Raw genomic sequence first — 21,641 nt, forward strand, 5'->3', positions numbered from 1 at the left:
AAGATTGGATATTGTCAAAATCTTGTTGCATTTGAACATGGACTGTTTTGTACCTGAGGAGTTGGAAATGGTGCTGAACATTGTGCAGTCATTGGTAAATCCCTCCACTTCTGATCATATGATGGAGGGGAGATCCTTGAAGCTGCAGAAGATGGTTGGGCCTACCTGAAGGAACTCCTACAGAGATGTTCTGAAGTTGACATAACTGACCTCCGACAACCACAATCACCATTGATCACTTGGCAAATAGATTGTGTGTGGAAGAGATTACAGTGAAGAATGCACCAGTCAGATAATGACTAGCACTTGACTGTCAAGTTACGTACAAATTAACCCAGGATTGTTGATTCTGGTCAAGGGATTGCCCTGAGAAATGAATCTGAGAATATCTATCGGTTTTTTTAAAAACTAAAGCAAGTGCAGTGAGAGCAGGATCAGACCCTTGAAGTACTATGGACATATTTCTAAATCTATTCCAAATTGTTATTTTGTTAAAAATGACTGTGAAGATAAATTAGGTGGTGTTTGTTTGTCAAACTTTTGTGGAATCCATGGAATGTCGTATCTGGAGAGTGCCCTGGACACTTCAAATAGAGACACTTAACAGGAAGAGATAGAAGAGTTAACTATATCCCTCCTTTGTCAGCAGAGAGCTACCACTTGCAAGCATTTTTCACTGTGCAAAAGAAAAGTTATAAACCAGTTTCAACCTTGGCCTGGTTGTAGTAACAGAGAAGGTGAGCTTGTGAGCAGAGGTGATCATGGATACCAGCCTGGCTTGAGATGCTGTAAAGTTCCTGATCAGTAAAGCACAATAAGTCACTGCTGCATTGCTGGTAAAATGAATAGAAGATTGCTGGAAGTAAAATAGCTAGCAAGCCAGTCAGAAGGAAACAGAGTAGGAAAAGCATTCATGCTTTGAATGCTGCCAATCAACTGCCATTGAAAGGATTTCTAGAAACTGGCAAAAGCCAAGAATCCTGAAATTGACTTCAACTTATAGATAGCAAGGTAGTGTGTTATGGCAGACTGTGATAACAAGTTAGCATGTTATCACATAGTCTGCCATGACGCACTACCTGTGGTTAGTGACTAACCGTCTCCATTGACAGCTATTCACTCTCCTAGCCAAATCATTATACACTTTTTTTTGTTATTCCATCTGTTCTTCTCTCTTATTGGGCTCTATCTCCACCTCTCATTTACTCTTTACCCTCTTCCCAACAGCTGCCCCCCACCACCACCAACCTAACAAACCTTTTTTCTACATATAAACCAACATTTTTCTTGCTACTATCAGGTCTGAGGAATGGTTACCGGACTCGAAACATTACCTGATTTGTCTTCACAGATGCTGCCAGACCTGCTGAGCTTTTCCAGCAATTTCTGTTTATCTTTTTGTTTGTAGTTAACTTTAGTCTGCATCAGATGTCCCTATTGGGGTACTGGAGCTTAAGAATGTGATTTCGAATTTTAGTATATAAAGTGTTCTTCGATTTTAAAAATAACATTAAGTTTTTCTTTAATCATTAGCTCTGTAGTACATTTCATCTAACATTTGAGCTTTTATGGGTGTGTGTTTCCTTTACTTAGGTAACCCTGGTTGGCATGATTAAAGATGCAGAAAAAGCACCAACAAACATTTTGTACAAATTGGATGATATGACTGCCCCCCCAATGGATGTAAGACAGTGGGTGGATACTGATGTAAGTATCTGAATTTTCCATATGTTTAACATATCTCCTCAACCCTGAGGCCGTCAAATTTTTGTTTCAATATCAACCAGTTTTTTTTTTAGAATCGTAGATAACGTTTGAAATCCCACCTTCTCAAGAATAAAGCCATGAGTTTCCACGTGTTTGAGCAAAAATCCATTCGACTATGTTAAGTTGGAATGGTGTTACGAAGCAGAGATGAGGTCAGCATTTCTCTGACAATTAAAACCGAAACACACGAAGCTTGCTTCACGATCTGTTAAAGGAAATGTGAAAAGTGGCATAACCTGTCTCATACCTCCCAATCTGTTATAAACGAGAGGTGAAATAAAATGAACTCCTGACAGTCACTCTACAATCAACAAGTAATAATGTATCTAACTCTAACAGTGAACAAATTAAGTGTTTCTAAGTCACCAAACAATTCCCCCTTAACTACTGACTATTCCCTGCTGTTCCATTAGACATAAGTCCCACTTAAATAATCCAAATTAATACAAAAAAAAATTTAAAAACTTTAATCTCTTGAATTTACAGCTAGGATAAGCTTTCCGTAATGTTTTTTGCCTTCTCTGCTGTCCTCCAGTCAGGAATGCCTTCCTCAGTCAAATTCTTGTGTGAGGAATATTAACTAAGTGCCTTGGTATCTTTTATTTAGATGGTGCTTTCTGAGAGCTTGGAGATACTTATGAGAGCCAGTAAGTTTCTCTTCAGATGGCAGTTTGGTGTCTCAAGGTTTTTCAAATGCTTTCTTCTTTTGTACCCTGAATGACCTGTTAATTTCTTACAATAGGATTGGTCCTAAGTTGCCAAGACCACCAGATTTAAATTTAATTTTTTTTCCTAAGTGCTTGGTTCAGATTAATTGACTGATTTTCAAACTGGTTGCCTTAGTGACAAAACAAGACTACTGTCTGGGTTGTTAGCCATACAGCTTTTCCATACGGTATTTCAATTTTAGGAGCTTTCTGAATATCTGAACGATTATTTTAATCTCCAAGCCTCAAAAAAACCCAACCCCACACTCTTTCTCACTCCCCCTTACCCCCATCATTTAACAAACATCAAATTTTAACATCCTGCCTTCCAATCCATGAATGCTGTACTCAACTTCACCACAAACGGTAACACAACCTTCAAATGTATAGAAGTATGTACTCTGACATCCAGAATTGGAGGTAAATATTAATAACAGGCAAACATTGGTTGAGCACCTTACCAGTATGTCAAAAAGCATATATGATTATCCTCCAGATTTTTCAGCAACCTACCCCAGATATTAGTGAGACTAAGTTGCCAAACTTAATTTAAAACTCTACAAATTGCTCAAATTGTGCAAATCTAGCTTTAGAGCTCCCTTTGATTGCTACATTCCATCCTACCTTGATTAGAACACATGTCCTGGTAGTTCACTCTCCTTTCTTTGAGACTGCCTTTCTTGATACTTTAGACTACGTCCCAGCACGTGCTCATCGGCACACTTCTACCTTTACCACAGATAACTAGCTTCCCTAAGGATTTCCTCAAGCCCCAATATCGGTTATACCAGCAAATGTCTTTCACCCTCATTCTTGGCTGCATTGAATTATTAATAGCTTTTGTGCTTTTTCTTTTCCTTATTCTTGGAATAGGGGCATTGCTGGTTAGTGCAGCATTTATTGTTGATCCCCAGTTGTCGTATAACTGGCTTGCTAGGCCGTTTCAGAAGGCCATGATGTGGAGTTGCCACTGTTGGGCCGGGTTGGACAATATCAGAGGTCACATGACACCAGGTTACAGTCCAGCAGGTTTATTTCAAATCTCAAACTTTTGGAGCACTGCTTCTTTTTCAGGTAAAGTTTGAGAGTTCAAATAAACCCATTGAACTATAACCTGTTATTGTGTGACCTTTTTATTTCAGAAGGCACTTATTGTGGATGTAGAGTCACATGTAAAGATGATAAATTTGCTTTCCTGATGAATTAGATATGTTTTTATGACCATTAGCAGTGGTTACACAGTCACCATTAGGTTAGTTTGTAGTTCTGCATTTTCTGTTCAATTGTATTTGCATTTTAACCGTCTGCTATGGTGGGATTTGAACTCATGTCTTTGCAAGATTACCTAGGTTTCTGAATTACTGGCTCCGTCACATTACCACCAGACCAATGAGGTCCCCAGTCCCCAAGTCTGTAATCAGCTCCTAACATGCTTTCTGAGCTGTAACTCCAATAACTGGCTGTTTCTACTGACTCCTGACTGCTTTAGTTATGTTCCAGCAGAGCCCTTTTTGGGATGGAACCTCTTTTTCTTGCAGCTGACCACCAGACTCACTAACTCTGGCTTATAGAATCGTAGAGTCATACAGCATGGAAACAGTCCATGTCTTCAGTCGAACCAATCCGCACTGAGCCTAATCCCAAACTAAACTAGCCCTCTCTGCCTGCTCCGGCCAATATTCCTCCAAATCTTTCCTATTCATGTACTCAGTCAAAAGTCTTTTAAATATTGTAATTGTACCTGTGCGTGCACACATGCTCCACCCCCCCCCCCCCCCCCCCCCCCCCCCGCAACACCCAACTTATTCAGGAAATTCATGCCACACATGAACCACCTTCAACTTTTTTTAGATCTCTGTCCTTCCACTTTAATATGCCCTCTGGTCTTGAAATCTACCATCAGAGTTAATGGTAGGTGTCTTTTTCCAATCTATACCCGACATCATATTATAAACATCAATAAGGTCATCTCTCAACCTGCTGCGCTCCGCTGAAGAAAGTTCCAGCCTTCTTTACAATTCGCATCATTCATAGCCAGCAACATGCCAATAAATCTGTTCTGAACCTTCCCTGGCTTAATAACAACCTTTCTACAACTGGGCAACTAGAACTGGACACAGTATTCCAGAAGAGGCCTCATCAATGTCCTACATCCTTCATATTATCCTGTGATCTAGTCTTCATGCCAGTCACATAGTCTCCACAACCTATAGCACATTCCTGATGGCTGGGTCTTCCAAATGTTTAAAAATACCGGCATGTACAGCCTGTCTTGCTGCCATCCAAAGTATACTGTTAATTTAAACCAAGCACGTGGTGATTGAAAGCCAGGTGAATTTAAATCTGATGGTTTTGACAGCCTTGGACCGATGCTATTGTGGAAAAAAAATCGGTATGTCATCCCAGATATATAAGGAGAGGGTTTTTGGTATAAGAGTGAACTGCCATCCAAGAAGTAAACATCTAGCCCTCACAAGAAATCACTAATCTTCTCTAAGAAAGCACCATCTATCCATAAAAGGTACCGTGGAACTTCTAGCTCAGATTACTCACAGATGACTTCACAGAGAAAGCATTCCTGACAGCTGGATCAGCAGAAGAAAGATATTCCGGGGCAGCTCAGTGGTTAACGCTGCTGCCTTACAGTGCCAGGAACTTGGGTTTGATTCCAGGCTTGGGTAATTGTCTTGGTGGAGTTTGCACATTCTCCCTGTGTCTGTGTGGGTTTCCTCCCACAGCCCAAAGATGTGCAGGTTAGTGGATTGACCCATGCTAAATTGCCCATACTGTTCAGGGATGTGTAGCTTATATGGGTCATAGGGGAATGGGTCTAGGTGGGATGCTCTGACAGTTGGTGTGGATTTGTTGGGCTGAATGGCCTGTTTCCCCACTGTAGGGATTTTGTGATTCTGTGTTTGACTTGAGAACAGCAGAAAAAAGGCATGTAGACTTTGAGAGACTAAGTTTTAATTTATTTTCTTATTACTTGGTCTTCTATAAGTGACCTTGTGTTTGCTGGTACAGCAAACCAATAGAATTTAGTTCAGTTAGGGAATGTTAGTAGTTTTGGGGGAAATGTTCAGATTGTTAGTAATTCTACTAATTTGTTCACTGTTAGGGTTGAGTAAATAATTACTTGTTACTTATAAAATGAATATCAGGGATTTTCATTCATTTAATTTTCCCTCCTCTGTTACAGATTAGGCAGGCTTCTCCACATGTTTTGGGTTTAATTAGACGGGGACCTGTACTCCTGCTGTAACAGATTGGGGCTCGTGTTTTGATTTTTAATTATCAGAGGGGTTCAACCTCTCCTTCCTAACAGTCTGTTATGATTTCCAGGGACTATTAGGAAATGGAGTCCTCACTGGAGTCTAAAACTGGATATTGTATGTTCAGATTTCGTAACAGTATAAATTAGGTCAGTTTAAAAGTATGCTGTATTCCCTTGTCAGCCCTTTCAAGTTTTATGTTTTGCAGATAATTAGTCCTGGACAGACTGTTGATGAATCGGTGTTTAAGTGTGTTAGTTTGAGTAGGTCAAGTTCATTGTTGGAAAGAGCACTTGATGTCTGTAAATGGGAATAGTTTGGTGCAATCCATTTAACTTTATTTGCATTGATCACTTAATTTCCTGTCTAAACTGAGTTGAATCTCTTCCAGCTGGTGGTGGCAAGTTGAATGTTATTTCAACCCTGCCACATGTTTGTATTCACTCATTTGAAATTGAGAATTTACATCAATTGTATTTAATGAACTTGAGCTCTGTGCTGTTTTAATGAAGTCTGCAAATTTCCCTTATTTTAACAAGTTAAAAAGGCTTTGCCTTAAATTTGCAAAACTCAACATGGTGTATGTTATTTTGTAGTCATAAAATTCTTGTTTGCTTTATATCACGGGAATAGGTTGATTATTTTCACTTGCATGTGTAACATTTTAAATTTAGTGCTGAAATGAATAGTAACTTTGCTTCAGTAAATTACAACAGCTCCACATACATCCACTGTATATAATTATCCTAAACTGCCCTGTAAATCTGTTGTAATCATAAATTTGAATTTATTAAACTATCTCTGTTCAACAAACATCTATTGCTATATACCTTAACTCTGAAACCTGAAGACTTGTGTTAAGCCATATATTTCCTTTTGCAGCTCTGGACAAGAAAAGATCAAGCATTTTTAAAATGACTTTAGCATTGAAACTAATCAGCTTTAAGCAGCACATGTAACGTAAAATACACTTTTCTACTGATTTGCACACAGGATGTCCATTTGATTCAACTAGTCCATGTCATTGTTTATGCTGTGTTTGAGCCTCCTCTGTTTCCATTGCAAATCCATCAGGATAACTTTAGTTCATTTCTTATGTTCTTTCTGTAATTAAGTGCACAACAATACTACAACTTAGTTTAACTGAGGTCTGTACAGTTTAACCATTATCGCTTATGTTCTGTGCATCTAACTGTAAACCCACAAATTCCAGTTAATCTGATAGTCATACCTACTTGTTGGAGGTTCTGGTTTGTTTTGTTTAAAATCTTAGTGATAATTTTGTTTGTTCCAAAGAATGTTGTTTTGATTTCCCCCTGCTGTCTGCCCATCTGGCTAACTTCCATCATGTTCTCCATTTGCTATCCATCCTCTCCACTTCCCTGACCTAAAAACTTTAGTCCCATCTGTATATATCAGTCACATCCTTTCAAATTTGTTATTAACTTACGTGGCCTGATTTTAAGTCAACTTTTTTGTTTGGTAAGCCTTATCTGCAGTGCACGAGATTTTTCTTGTGCTCCCAAAAATGAATTTGCGGATAATTCTAATGAAATTGACTTTAAATTAAAGGAGCGGTTGTGTAATAGTGTTAAATACCTATAGCAAGACTTATCTGGAATGTTTGATGTTATAAAACCACTAGGGTACTAGTGAATAAAAACCATGATCAATGTATGTTCTTCAAAGACATTTTAAAGATTTATCTAACGAATACTGGTTTTTGTCCCACCATTGCCAAAATGCATCACGGGCTGCTTTGGGTGAGCAAGTTGTATCTCTGGTGGGAGTATGCTTTTGATAACTCCCATTTGTTCAGTTCTGACTGTCCTTGAATAGCTCCTGTTTCTGGAAGTGTTTATAACTCATCCAGCATAAACTGAACTTGTTTATTAACAAATCCATTTTGAGCGTGCAGTTGTCATTCATACCTCAGTGTCACTTTCCTTTTCCCTCCAGATGTTATGACAAAATTTTAACTTCACAAAGCTGTTTAAATTTCTTTCAGATTCGTGTTTTATTTTGGCTGTTTGAAGTTACCTCTGATTTTAATCGTTCTAACAAATTTTCTAAACACAGGAAGTCGGAAGTGAGAATATTGTTGTTCCCCCTGGTAGCTATGTAAAGGTAGCTGGTCATCTCCGATCGTTCCAGGTATGCACATTTACACATGCATTGATACTTTAGACATCTCTTTTGTTTTGTCTCATTGCATTTGCTTCCTATACTTTACCAATTTAGTATTTTGGGACATAACGAGTTATTCATAACACTCTATTTCTCCAGATTTTTTGTTTATTTAATGACCTAATTAAATGGAATAGTATTCATTAAAAATATGAAGCCTATATTTATAGAAATAAAATTTAACTGGGGGGAAATATGCTGGCTGAAATATATTACCTGAGTAACAATTTATACAATTCTTTTTTGAAAAGTGCTACTGAATGATTTGATGAAGATTTTTGATTGCTTTGTGTAATCATGCCATTGGGAGCTATCCAAAGTCGCAGTTCAAAGAATTGTAACGTTGAATGTGTTCCTGATTTTCTTGTGTTTCTGAACACTTGGCATTCACCATATCTTTAGAGAAAGGAACTAAGCTGAATCACTTTTCAGTGAGGGAACAATTAGTGTGTGGATATTTTTTTTAAAAAGTTTACTGGCGTATTCATGCATTTGTAGCTTAATGATAGCCTCTGCTTTTGAAGTTAGGCAAAACAAACCTCGTCAGTCTTTTGTATCTATTAAAATAGAACAAAATTAGAGGTTACCTGTAACACTTCAGCTTTTTATTACACTGTAATATTTTATCTACTGAATTCACTTGTAACATTTGATTCTGTGTGAATGTTAAATCTAATCTTGAACTTAACTGTTACTTTAAATTGACAGAACAAGAAGAGCTTGGTGGCATTTAAAATCATGATTTTGGAAGACATGAATGAGTTAACATCGCACATGTTGGAGGTGGTGCAGGCTCACTTGTTGCTAAACAAACCACAGGTGAGTATAAGGCTAAACACTTGAAACAACATCCTGATAGGATACAACTAATGTATGTTTCAAGATTTGAAATTGTGCTGCATTGTATAATAGCTAGCTAGAAAAGGACAACAACTGTTACTACCTGGCTTGTTGAATATTTGTATTTGGAGAGAGAAGCAGGATGCCATAGAAAGAGCAGCTGGTTAAGGATGCTGAAAGGGGAAGTGTTTGCCATCGTGCTGGAGGAGTGGTGGATTTGGCTGGTGACAGAAGTGGAACATAAGTGTGATAGAATGTTTTCCACTTGCCTGGATGAATACAGATCTAACAGCATGCAAACTCAGCACCATCAACACCATAGCTGCCCTCTTGATTACCAGTGCTTCAGACATTCACTCTTTCCTCATAGTAGTGGCAGTGCGCGTCATCTACAAGATGCGCTGCAGCATCTTGTCAAGGCTCCCTTGAAAGCACCTTCCAAACATGCAACCTGTTCTAGATAGAAGGACAAGTGCAGTGGGAGTATGGATGTGCTACAACATGCAGGATTCCTTCCAAGTATCTCATGATCCTGACTTAAGACTATATTGCCATTCCTTCAAAGTTATGGGACCAAAATCCTGGAAAACCCTTCTGGACAACACTGGATGTAGCTATCCGTCATGGACTGCAGCAGTACAAGAAGATAGCTCACCACCAGCCCCTTAAAACACTTTAGTATAGACAATAAATGCTGCTTGAGTCAGCAGCATCCATATCCTGTGAATGAATAATAAATTCAGCATCTTGAAGAGTGGAAATCATTGGAAGATATGGGCAATGGGCGTTAGAAAAAGATCATTGGTCATGAGTTGTTCACTCTGAGCTTCATTGCTACTGAATAATTTTTACAGCCAATAAAATTAAGTGCATTTTAGATTCAACTAGGATTAAGACTTTACACCAGCTTACTTATGAAAAGTCATTAATGAAGAATTGTTCTGAAGTTTCACTTCTTCAATTTTTAAATTTTTTTTTGTCAGCCTGTGCCTGGAGGATCTCTAGCTTTGCACACCCCAATGCGAAATGAAGGTACAATGGGGCTATATGGTGGTGGTAATGATGCATTGATGAATGGACTAACAAGTCAACAAAGTCAGGTAAAACTCACTGGGAAAGAATTGTGAAATTGTCTCATCTGAAGTTAATACGGTAGAGTTAAGAGAAAAGCAATAGTTTATCTCCCTCTAATTGCAATGTTAAATTTGTGGTGCAATGTCTCAAACAGACTGAACACAACTGACAAGATATGAAAAAAAGCTGGTTTAATGTGTATCTATGCCCACAATATTGAAAAAAATCCCTTTTCTTTGGGATACAGTACAGATATGACAGCCTTCTGTGCTGTGACTCTTCTCTAACCCCTGTTGTTTCAAGGCAATGCTTTGGTTCCCCTTGCAAACCCAGGAAAATCAAACCAATTTGTAATTAGTTTGCCGCTTTGTACTATTTGAGTTTTTGTAGTGCTGTTTGGAAAGGGCTGTTATAGCATTATTACTGCAAATAACTTGCATAGTTTCATTGATAATGTTAGCAAGAGTTTGTTTTTAAACGTTACGTACAGCTCCTTCAGGCTTAGACCACTACTTTGTTTAGTTGAATGCATTTTAGTTTGAACAGAATTGTATTTAAACGTGCTGGTTTGATTCTAGGGATGGGGCATGATATGTTAATTAAATTTTGTGCTGACTATCCTTTAGCAAAGGTCCTCAATATCACAGATGCCAGTCTTGAGCCAGTTTGATTCTTTCCACATGATATCGAGAAATGGTTGGAGACAGTGGATACTGCAAAGGCTGGGAGCCCATGCTACATTCCTGCAAGTGTAGTGAAAGGTGGCACTTAGAATTTGCTCCACGCCTTGCCAAACTGCTCCAGTGCTGGTACAACATTGACACTCGACCTAACAATGTAAAAAAATTGCCCAGGTATGTCCTGTATGTACAAAGCAGGACAAATCCAACCTGGCTAAAAACCACTTTATCAGTTTTCTTGAGATCAACAGTAATGGAAGTAGTCATCAACAGTGCTATCAGGAAACACCTGCTAACTAGTGACCAATGTGGTTTCTGCCAGGACCACTCACCTCCTGACCTCATTACAGCCTTGGTCCAAAATAATTGAATTCCAGAGGTGAAGTGAGAGTCACCAATCCTTGCTATCAAGGCTGCGTATGACAGTGTGACACCAAGGAGTCCTAACAAAACTGGAATAAATGTAGACCTGGTGGTGATGGGGATCTGACCAGTAGTTGGAGTCATATCTGGCATTTGGGAAGATGTTCTGCTTGTTGAAGGTCAGTAATTTCAACTCCAGTACATCTGTGCAATAATTCCTTAGGGTATTCTTCAGCTGTTTCATCAAGCAACTTCTGTCCATCTTAAGGTCAGAAGTGGAGGTGTGCCATGATGATTGCACAATAGTCAGCACAATTCTCTACTACTCAGATACTGAATCATGCCCAAATGCAACAGGTCTTCGGCTGAAAAGTGACAAGTAACGTGTGCCGCACGACAACCGTTCCAATTAGAGAATCTAACAACTGTCCCTGATATTCAATGTCCTGGGGATACTGTTGACCAGAAACAACTGGACTGCCATATAAATGCACTGGCTACAAGAGCAGGTCAGGGGCTAGGACTGTTGCTGTGAGTAAATCCTCTGAATACTCAAAGCCTTTATGCTATTTGACAAGGTACAAGTCAGGAGTGTGATGGAATACTCCCCATTTGACTGAGTGCAGCTCTAACAACACTGAAGAAGCTTGACCCCATTCAGGGCAAAGAAGCCCACTTGATTGGCGCTCCCTCCACCACTGACACTTAGCAGCAAGGTGTGCTATCTGCAAGATGCAATGCCAAAATTTACTAAAGATCTTTAGCACCTTCCAAAACGAAAAACCGCATCCATCTAGTAGATGAGAGCAGCAGGTACATAGGGGCTCCATCCAAGCCACACACCATCCAGATTTGGAAATATATCACCATTCATTCAATCACTGGATCAAAATCTTGAAATTCCCTCCCTAAAGACATTGTGGCTTACCTACAGCAAGTGGTCTGCAGCAGTTTAAGAAGTCAGCCTGCCACCATGTTTTCAAGGACAGATTGGCTAGTGAACAACGAATGCTGGCCCAGTGGTTAGGCCCCATGTCTGCAAGTGGATAAAGTTAGATCGCATGGAATTTGAGGAAAGCTAGCCAATTGGATACAAAATTATATCAGAGATAATGGGAACCGCAGCTGCTAGAGAATCCAAGATAACAAAGTGTGGAGATGGATGAACACAGCAAGCCAATCAGCATCTTGGGAGCACAAAAGCTGAAGTTTTGGGCCTAGACCCTTCATCAGAGAGGGGGATGGGGAGAGGGTTCTGGAATAAATAGGGAGGGGGCGGAGGCGGACCGAAGATAGAGAGAAAAGAAGATAGGTAGGGAGGGAATAGGTCAGTTCAGGGAAGACGGACAGGTCAAGGAGGTGGGATGAGGCTAGTAGGTAGGAAATGGAGGTGCGGCTTGAGATGGGAGGAAGGGATGGGTGAGAGGAAGAAGCGGTTAGGGAGGCAGAGACAGGCTGGGCTGGTTTTGGGATGCAGTGGGGGAAGGGGACAAACTGGGCTGGTTTTGGAATGCATTGGGGGAAGGGGAGATTTTGAAGCTGGTGAAGTCCACATTGATACCATTGGGCTGCAGGGTTCCCAAGCAGAATGAGTTGCTGTTCCTGCAAACTTTGGGTGGCATCATTGTGGCACTGCAGGAGGCCCATGATGGACATGTCATCTGAAGAATGAGAGGTGAGTTAAAATGGTTCGTGACTGGGAGGTGCAGTTGTTTATTGCGAACCAAGCGGAGGTGTTCTGCAAAGTGGTCCCGAAGGCACCGCTTGGTTTCCCCAATGTAGAGGAAGCCACACCGGTTACAATGGATGCAGTATACCACATTGGCAGATGTGCAGGTGAACCTCTGCTTAATATGGAAAGTCATCATTCCGCTTGGGAACCCTGCAGCCCAATGGTATCAATGTGGACTTCAGCTTCAAAATCTCCCCTTCCCACAACCAGCCCAGTTCATCCCCTCCCCCCACTGCATCCCAAAACCAGCCCAGCCTGTCTCTGCCTCCCTAACCTGTTCCCAAACTGAACTAGTCCTACCTGCCTGTATTTGACCTATATCCCACCAAACTTTTCCTATTCATGAACTTGCCCAAATGCCTTTTAAACTTTGTAACTGTATTGCACCCACTTCTAGTAGTTCATTCTGCACAGGAGCCACTGCTTTTTTGAAAAAATAAGTCGTCCTTCATTTCTTTTTAAAATCTTTTCTTCCCTCACCTTTTGCAAAAAAAATGTGCCCCCCCCACTTAGTTTTAAACTCCCCTACCCTAGAGAAAAGACCCTTGACATTCACCTTCTCTGTGCCCCTCATGCTTTATAAACCTTAATAAGGTCAGCCCTAAACTCATGCACTGCAGTAGGGAAAGAAAAATGTCCCATTCTTTCCAGTCTGTTTCTATATTTCTAACCTCCATTCCCAGCAACATCCTGGTAATTTTTTTTTTCTGAACTGCTCTAATGGTTTTTGGAAGTTGCTGGCTGATCATGTATTGCCTGTCCTGTCTGCCCTTGGGGGGGAAAAAGTGGTGGTCAGCTATGACTTTGTAACTGGGATTAATTTGGTGTTGGTACCTCTGCAGTGTTAGGGAAGGAGTTCCAGAAGTGATCCAATGTTACTGAATCCAACTGATGCTAAATTGGTTATCAGCATAATTCTTTGCGTACTCAGATTATCCAGCCGATTACTGTCCAATGATAATGGATACAGTTTCAAGTTCTACATGTGCAGACTGGTTGGGTGTACACAGTGTGTACCTTGTTGCAGTAGCCAAAGGGATATGCTGCTCGATAAGATCCACCACTCTGTGACGTAGGATCTACATGCCTGGCTTCAGATTAGCACTGCAGTTCTTATACCAGGTTACTTGTTTGGGTGATGAGCAGGATGTCTTTTTGGCTGAAGATCCTGTTTGTTGCATACACAATTTGTGTTGGTACTTAGCTGAATGAAGCAGCTAGCTTTGCTAGTAGCCCAAATGTTTGAGGATACGTTGTTCTTCTAAAGTAGTCTGGGCAAGTTTAATAACTAAATGTGAGACTGCCTTGGGGCCATTCACGAGTTTGTGTGGTATATGATAAATTCTCTGATCAGGGCAGTCACCCTATCCAGAAGCATGGCTTTAATGTGCCCTACTTACTGCTTATGTACTGAACAAATATCATGGGCCCAATTCATTAAGTTGTTGATAAGGCTAATCTAATGTGTTGAACCTTGGGAACCTCAAAGTGTGTCCTCTCCTTTCAAACACTTTTAAATTATGGTTTTCCCCTTAAATTGCTAGCTGAAAATTTTTTTTTTGTTTTGTCAGAATTAGACTTTTATTTGTGGTAGCTAAAACAATGCTTTCCTTTCAGGTACTGAACTTGATTCGCAATTGTCGAGAACAGGAGGGCATGAGCATTGACTACATGAGGAAAACACTGAAGAATATGAACATCATTGCTATCAAGTTAGTGTTATTTTCATTTAATATTATTGTGTTAAATTAAATATTTAACATCTTATGATTACAATTTTTTTTTTCTATATAGGCAAGCAGTAGAATTTCTTAGCAATGAAGGACACATCTATTCTACGGTGGATGAGGATCATTTCAGGTCAACAGATGCTGAATAATTGAATAAAAAGATGTGTAGGTAAAATTCTGAACCCATTCTAAAACCTGCAGAGTCTATCATCCTGTAGTATAATGTAAATAATCAATTTTAACATGAAAGAGTGGGTGTCTCTATGTTCTACTTGGATTTTGGACATTGTTTGATTGCAAACAGCTGCATTTTTGGTTTTGTAAATCTGCACCTTTTTTGTATCATGATAGAAAATAAACTTTTTTTGATCTTGACCATAGCCGCCTCCTACACTATTGAGGCATGGAAGTGTGTTCTGTATCTCTCTCACTACCTTCAGATTGGGAATGTTACTACTAATATTTGGATATAACATTGAAATTTTGACTAAACTGGCATCATAAGTAGAGAAGAATAAATGCTTGTAAATTAACAATGCCAAATGTAGTAAACTTTTTTGATTTTATTGGATTTTATTAAAATCCAATGCAGCATTTTGATTTAAGACATTGTTTTCTAATTGAGCTCCTGAATAGTTGGTCATGTGATGCATTGTTGAACTTTGTCGATGCATGTTTTATAAGTTTGACCTTTGATAGAGTTTGTTTCTTTTGCTCATCCATCAGATTGGGATGGGTAAATCATATGGCAGTGTTCATAGTGTCTCTCATTTAAAGAGCATAAAGAAAAGTAAATATCAGCTTTTACATATCTAAGTGCAGATCTAAATTGGATGCAAACAGCTCCAAATTATGTGCAATAAAAAAGAAAGAACTGTGGATGCTGTGAATCAGGAACAGACATAGAAGTTGCTAGAAAATTATATTCATTGTTTGTTTATTCTAGAATTGCAACATGAACTTCAGGATCCCAGTAGCATCTTGCTTAGAAATTTAGTATTTTTATTTAGTCTAATTTGAGAATTCTTTAGAATTATAACTTTATGACAACAGGAATAATCAGTGTAATATCTGATTTATTTTGTACTTTAGAGTTTTCCTTGACCAGCATGTTATACCTCTAGTATGTTTTTCGCTTCTGTTGTGGGACGTGGGCATTGCTGCTGGGCCAGCCAGACTCTAGTTGCCCTTGAGAAGGTGGTGCGCTGTTACCTTGAGTCACCGTGGTCCACATGCTGCAGGTAGATCCGCAATGCCATCTGAGAGAGAGAATTCCAGGATTTTGACCCTGTGACAGTGAAAGAACAGCAATATATTCACAGCTCTGCCTTTGAGAGGTGGTGGTGTTCCCATGTATTTGCTGCCCTTGTTCTTTCTAGGATAAACTGATCATGAGTTTGAATGATGCTGTCTAAGCATTTTTTGGACAAATTTGTAGATCATTTGCAGTATTAGAGAGAGTTAATGTTTGTGGATGCACCAATCAAGTGGGCTGCTTTGTATTGGATGGTTAGTGTCAAACTTTGAGCTGTGTTGGAGCTATATTCATCCAGGCCATTTGGGAGTATTCCATTACACAGAAAAACAGAAGTTGCTGGAAAAGCTCAGTAGCACTGGCAGCATCTATGAAGAAAAATCAGAGTTAACATTTTGGGTACAGTGACCCTTCCTCATGCCCCTGACTTCTATGTAGATGGTGAACAGGCTTTGGGGTGATGTATTACTTACTGCAGTATTCTTGGACTCTGACCTGCTTTTTAAACCACTCTCATTTGGCAAGTCCAGTTCTGTTTCTGGTCAATGGTGACCACTACCCCTCTCTTCTCAAACCCCTCATCTCTGGCATCAGTCTAATGGACTCCTGAACTGTGCCCAATCCAGTTATAAGTCGCAAGTAAGGGGAATAAAAATGTGTGCAATACTCAGTTTGTATAATGCATATCATATTTTACTTGTGAACAAATGAGGCAGGAAAGAGTTGAAACTGAAGATCAACCATGATTGTATCGAATGGTGGAGTGGGTTTGACAGATGGAATGTTCAAAGTTGCTTCTATTGTTTAGCAAACTTAACCTTAAACATAATAATCTCTGGGATTGCCTCCAGGAGGCATGTGTGCAACTGCACCCCCAAGTTGAGCCACCAGTGCAGTAAAACAAGGGCAGAATTAGGTGGACAGAAGCAGTTTTTGGTTAGGGGCCTAAAACTGGCTAAATTGATCTGGCACCACAAACCATCTGGAAATGATATGAAGACTGTTCAAAATGTTGGCACCAGAAAGGTGACATCTCTGGGAAGAATGGCCTGAATAGGACTCTTGTTGAGGCAGCAGCCTGGCCTAGCAGCAGAATGAGGAACTCCTGGTTGTAGTCACCGTAGGCCTGGAGCAGGGACTCTTGATTATTAGCACAGCTGGGATCTTCTGGTTGCGGAACAAGTCTGGGTTCAACATGGGACCCACTGTTGACAAGGTGTGCCCAGAGGTGAAGAGATGGCACCGAAAGAGAGCCAACTCCTATGCTGGTGAGTCTGGTACAGGCAGTGGAGGAACAGGTGTCATTGGTGAGCTGGCTCAGGACTCATGGCAGAGGCAACAGAACAAAGATAGACTCTTGCAGTTAATCTTTACTCTTAAACTATTCAAAATTGTGCTGGATTGTGGTAACAGTCAAAGCTTTTGTATTTTACTGTATTATTCTCCGTGAAATGCAAGTGACAATAAGAAATCAACTAGTACCATGTGCAAGTGAGTATAGAACTGAAAGGATAAGGCTGTGGATAATGCGTGGCTGGATAGGTGGATGAGGGTGAAGGGAAGAAGAGAGAAGATTCTTGGGGCAGTGGGACTAGTCTTGGGGAAGATGGCACTTTGTAAAACCAGATGAGTTGTACCTGAACAAAACTGGTACAGAGTTCCTAGCCAAGTTTATTTTTTAGTACTATTGGGAATATTTTAAACTAATCAGACGGCAGCAAAGGAACCAATAGAATATCTAGGAAATACCAGGATGCTTAGAATGATTGGATAGATGGTACTTCTGTAAAGAATAATGAAGATTAAATCAGGATTAATGTGGATACACAAGGTATAGGGGAGTTACAGGTACAGTTTGCCAATATGGAGTTAAGACATTATGATAAGACCTGGTTCAAGGAAAGGCAGGACTAGGTGTTAAATATTCCTGGGCATGAGATGTTCAGAGGATGCAGTACTGGAAAAAGAATGTCCAAGGCCAGCATCAATCTCGTCAGACCTAATGTTGCAGTCATACTGCTCGATGTACTAATTAGGCAAACAGCTAGTTTGAAGGATCTAGATGCGAAAAAAATACACTAATTCAGGATGCAAATACTCCTGAGTAATTAAAATGGGGACGTCAACTGCAGAAATTAGACTGCAACAATGGCAGCGTGAGGGTAGAGTGGAGTACCATTTCTAGAAATTGTTGTAGGAACTTTTCCTGAACATTGTGTCCAGTTCAATAAGAAATCTTTAAAAAAGATCTGCACGAAGTTTTTAAAATTGTGAAAGGTGTGGATATAGTTGACAGGAAAAAACTATTCCTGTTCATCTTTTTAAAAAAAAAATCACAATGAGAGGGTGCAGATTTAAAATGATTTGCAAATGTTGAAAAAGTTTCTTCAAATCACTTTTGCAACGTTGGCTTGTGAAACTGCCCAAGTGCAGTGATCAAAAAGAGCACTAGATTGTTTCTGTTCAAATAACAATGTACAAAGATATAGGAAAAAGGTAAGAGAATTGTAGTAAGTTGTAACACTTGTTTGATAGCCAGGGCAGCCACAATGAATTGAAAGGCCTCCTGCATTGAATCACAAAATTGTTACAATGATGTGAATTCAAAGGATGGGTCTTTGCAGCAAAATACCAAAATCAGCAATGTGATACTGATGATGATCTTCTCTTGGGATACTAAATAAGGACTATTGAGAGGCAATTGGACACAAGCAAGAATTTCCTTAATGTTAAATAAAGTGCCTTAGCATTTCTGATGAAGGATCTAGGCCCAAAACGTCAGTTTTTGTGCTCCTAAGATACTGCACGGCCTGCTGTGTTCATCCAGTTCTACGCTTCGTTATCGTAGAATCTATTGCGTTTACCTATGAGGAACCTCAGTTTAATGTAGTGCTTAAGCTAATTTTTGTCTATCATTATAGAAAATACCATTTCCTACTGTACAAATTTCCCTCTGCTACAATGGATTTTTGTGCTTCATGTTTTAAAGTTGGACATGCTGTCAGTCTTTTCAGGTGAGCATGTTGCCAAAAGTCTCACTGACATATTGAAGACAACTGTCCTTTTATTTACATTTTGCTTTAATTCTGACACAAATATACGAAGACCAGAAACAAAGCTAACATATGGCTTCTTTAAATGGTGGAACTAGGATCTTTCTGGAAAGTTTTAGCAGTATTCTTGCAGGCTTATCTATCAATTGCATCTAAATAAATAACAATGCTAAAGCTCCTGTCTGGAAGAATACAAACAAAATGTACACAATAAAATGGAACATATAGTACTACTGTTTTAATGTAGCAGCCTCTGTCTATTTGTAGTTCATAATGTTCATCTTTTTATGATGGCAAGAATAAGAGGCGAGCCCCAAGGGCTACCTCAGCTGGTATAGGGACTAAACCCACACTTCCTTTGCCACTAAATTCATCAATTTAAATGTAAGAAATTGATATTCCAGAGATAACACAATGTGAAGCTAAATGAACACAGCAGGCCGAGGAGCAGGAAAGTTGATGTTTCAGGTCGAGACCCTTCTTCAGAAATGGGGGAGGGGAAGGGGATTCTGAAATAAATAGGGAGAGGGGGGAGGTGGATAGAAGATGGATAAAGGAGAAAATAGGGTGAGAGGACACAGACAGGAAAAGGGGTGGGGTTAGAGCCAATGAAGATGAATGTAGGTGGGCAGTTAGGGAGGGGATAGGTCAGTCCAAGGAGGACAGACTAGTCACGGAGGTGGAATGAGGTTAGTGGGTAGGAGATGAGGGTGGGACTTGAAGTGGGAGGAATAGTTAGGGAGGCAGAGACTAGCTGGGCTGGTTTTGGGAATTGGTTGGGAGAGGGGAGATTTTGAAGCTTGTGAAGTCCACGTTGATACCCTTGGGCTGCAGGGTTGCCATGCAAAATATGAGTTGCTGTTCCTGCAGCTTTCAGGTGGCATCATTGTGGCAATGCAGGAGGCCCAAGATGGACATGTTGTCCGAGGAGTGGGGAGATGGGTGCGGGGCGGGGGGGCGGTGCTGTGTGTGGCGGGAAGAAGATTTGAAATGGTTTGTGACTAGGAGGTGTAGTTGTTTTTTGCAAACTGAGCGTAGGTGTTCCACAAAGCAGTCCCCAATCCTCCACTTGGTTTCCCTGATGTAGAGGAAGCCGCAACAGCAGATACAGTGTATCACATTAACAGATGTGCAGGTGAACATCTGTTTGATGTGGAAGGTCTTCTTCGGGCCTGGGATGGGGGTGAGCAGGGAGGTATAGGGGCAGGTGTCGCACTTGTTTCGGTTGCAGGGAAAAGTGCCAGTTGTGGTGGGGCTGGAGGGGACTGTGGAGTGGACAAGGGAGCCATGGAGAGAGTGGTCCCTCTGGAAAGCTCATAAGGGTGGGGAGGGGAAAAATGTCTTTGGTAGTGAGGTCAGATTTCAGGTGGCGGAAATTTCGGAGGATGATGAGTTGGATTTGAAGGTTGGGGTGGTACGTGAGGACAAGGGGGATTCTGTTTTGGTTATAAATGCGATTTAGGGGCTGTGAGGGATGAGTTGTGGGAAATGTAGGAGACACAGTCGAGGGCATTTTCGATCACTGGAGGGGAAGTTGTGGTCCGTTGGGGGGGGGGGGGGGGGGTGGGAGGGGGAGAAGCTGGGATGTTTGGGAGTGGAATGCCTCATCTCAGGAGCAGATGTGGTGGAGGTGAAGGAATTGGATTAGAGGTCGCCTTTTTACAGGAAGGTGGGTGAGAGGAGGAGTATTCTAGGTAGTTGTGGGAATCAGTAGGCTTAAAACGAATATCGTTTCCAGGTGGATGCCAGAGATGGTGACAGAGGTCCAGGAAGGAGAGGGAGGTGTCAGAGACGGCCCAGGTAAACTTAAGTTTGGGGTGGAAGGTGGTCGTGAAGTTTGAGCTCCTCGTGGGAACATGAGGCAATGCTGAAACAGTCATCAATGAACAGAGGAGGAGATGGGGGATAGGTCCAGTGTAGCTTTGGAAGAGAGATTGTTTCAAGTAGCCTACAAAGAGGCAGGCATAGCTTGGGTCTATGCGGGCACCCATAGCCACCCTGTTTGTGGGAAGTGGGAGGAATTGAAGGAGAAGTTGTTGAGGCTGAGGATGAGTTCAGATATCCAGGTGAGGGTATCAGTGGAGGGGGCCTGGTCAGGCCTGCAGGACAGGAAGAAGTGGAGGGTCTTTAGGCTATCTGCATGGGGAATACAGATGTAAAGGGGACTGGACGTCCATAGCAAAAATGAGGTGTTGGGGACTGGGGAATTGGAAGTTCTGGAGGAGGTGGAGAGCGTGGGTGGTGTCGCGGACGTAGGTCGGGAATTTCTGGACCAAGGGGGAGAAAATGGAGAGGGCACTATACAGGAACAGATAAGTAAAACCTCATGGATCTTTTGATAAGATCATATGAGGGTTAAGGATGCATGATATGATCTTGGGATGCCAATGTAAGCGTGCAGAAGCGATTCTTACCTCAAGTAACAAACATAAGGAAACGCACAAAACAAATGCACTGAAGAACAGGTCTCAGACATGTACACATACTTGACAAAAGGTTAGTGGCTAGGAAGAGGATAAAAACATATCTTAAAAGATAAGGCACTGACACATAATCCATGTAGAAAATTGCTTGAAAACAGTGACAGTGAACTGGACTGAAATGGCCTAAAAATGTTAACATACAGATACCTCTGAAAGAGAGGGGAGCCATAAACTCGAGGCAAAGCCTGATGAGCGTATTGTAATTTGTTACAGCTGAATTGTTTGATATGTACAGTGCAGACCTGAAGGGGTGCTTGCATTTGGAGGTAGTTACCGCACAATGACACAATCATTCATAAAATTAGCAAAGAAGGAAAAATACTGAAGTATCCTCATGATGAGTACAGATGAAGAGAACTAGCGAATTCTGAGTGCATGCATGATGTTAACAAGCAACCAGTGACTGAACTTGAAGCTCGATAAGAACTGTTACTACCAACTTCCCCCATCTCGGGACAAATATATTACAAGCCGTCTGTATTTTTAATGTTTGCCTAC

General features: G+C 40.7%; 1 protein-coding gene across 6 annotated transcripts in view; it reads left to right on the forward strand.

The window, feature by feature from the left end:
- Positions 1–21,641, forward strand: part of rpa2 (replication protein A2) — a 79,886-nt gene that overhangs the window by 48,790 nt on the left and 9,455 nt on the right. For 4 of the 6 annotated variants that reach the window (XM_059654372.1, XM_059654376.1, XM_059654375.1 and 1 more), the window contains 6 exons: positions 1,594–1,707; positions 7,826–7,900; positions 8,642–8,752; positions 9,757–9,873; positions 14,240–14,334; positions 14,417–14,727. In XM_059654372.1, coding sequence (XP_059510355.1) covers positions 1,594–1,707; positions 7,826–7,900; positions 8,642–8,752; positions 9,757–9,873; positions 14,240–14,334; positions 14,417–14,501 — 597 coding nt within the window. In that variant the 3' untranslated portion in view covers positions 14,502–14,727. Of the gene's footprint in view, positions 1–1,593; positions 1,708–7,825; positions 7,901–8,641; positions 8,753–9,756; positions 9,874–14,239; positions 14,335–14,416; positions 14,728–21,641 lie in introns of those variants that run through there. The other 2 variants (XM_059654374.1, XM_059654373.1) reach the window with 2 other exon arrangements.

This window comes from Stegostoma tigrinum, chromosome 24, assembly GCF_030684315.1.
Source record: "Stegostoma tigrinum isolate sSteTig4 chromosome 24, sSteTig4.hap1, whole genome shotgun sequence".
Lineage (NCBI taxonomy): Eukaryota > Metazoa > Chordata > Chondrichthyes > Orectolobiformes > Stegostomatidae > Stegostoma > Stegostoma tigrinum.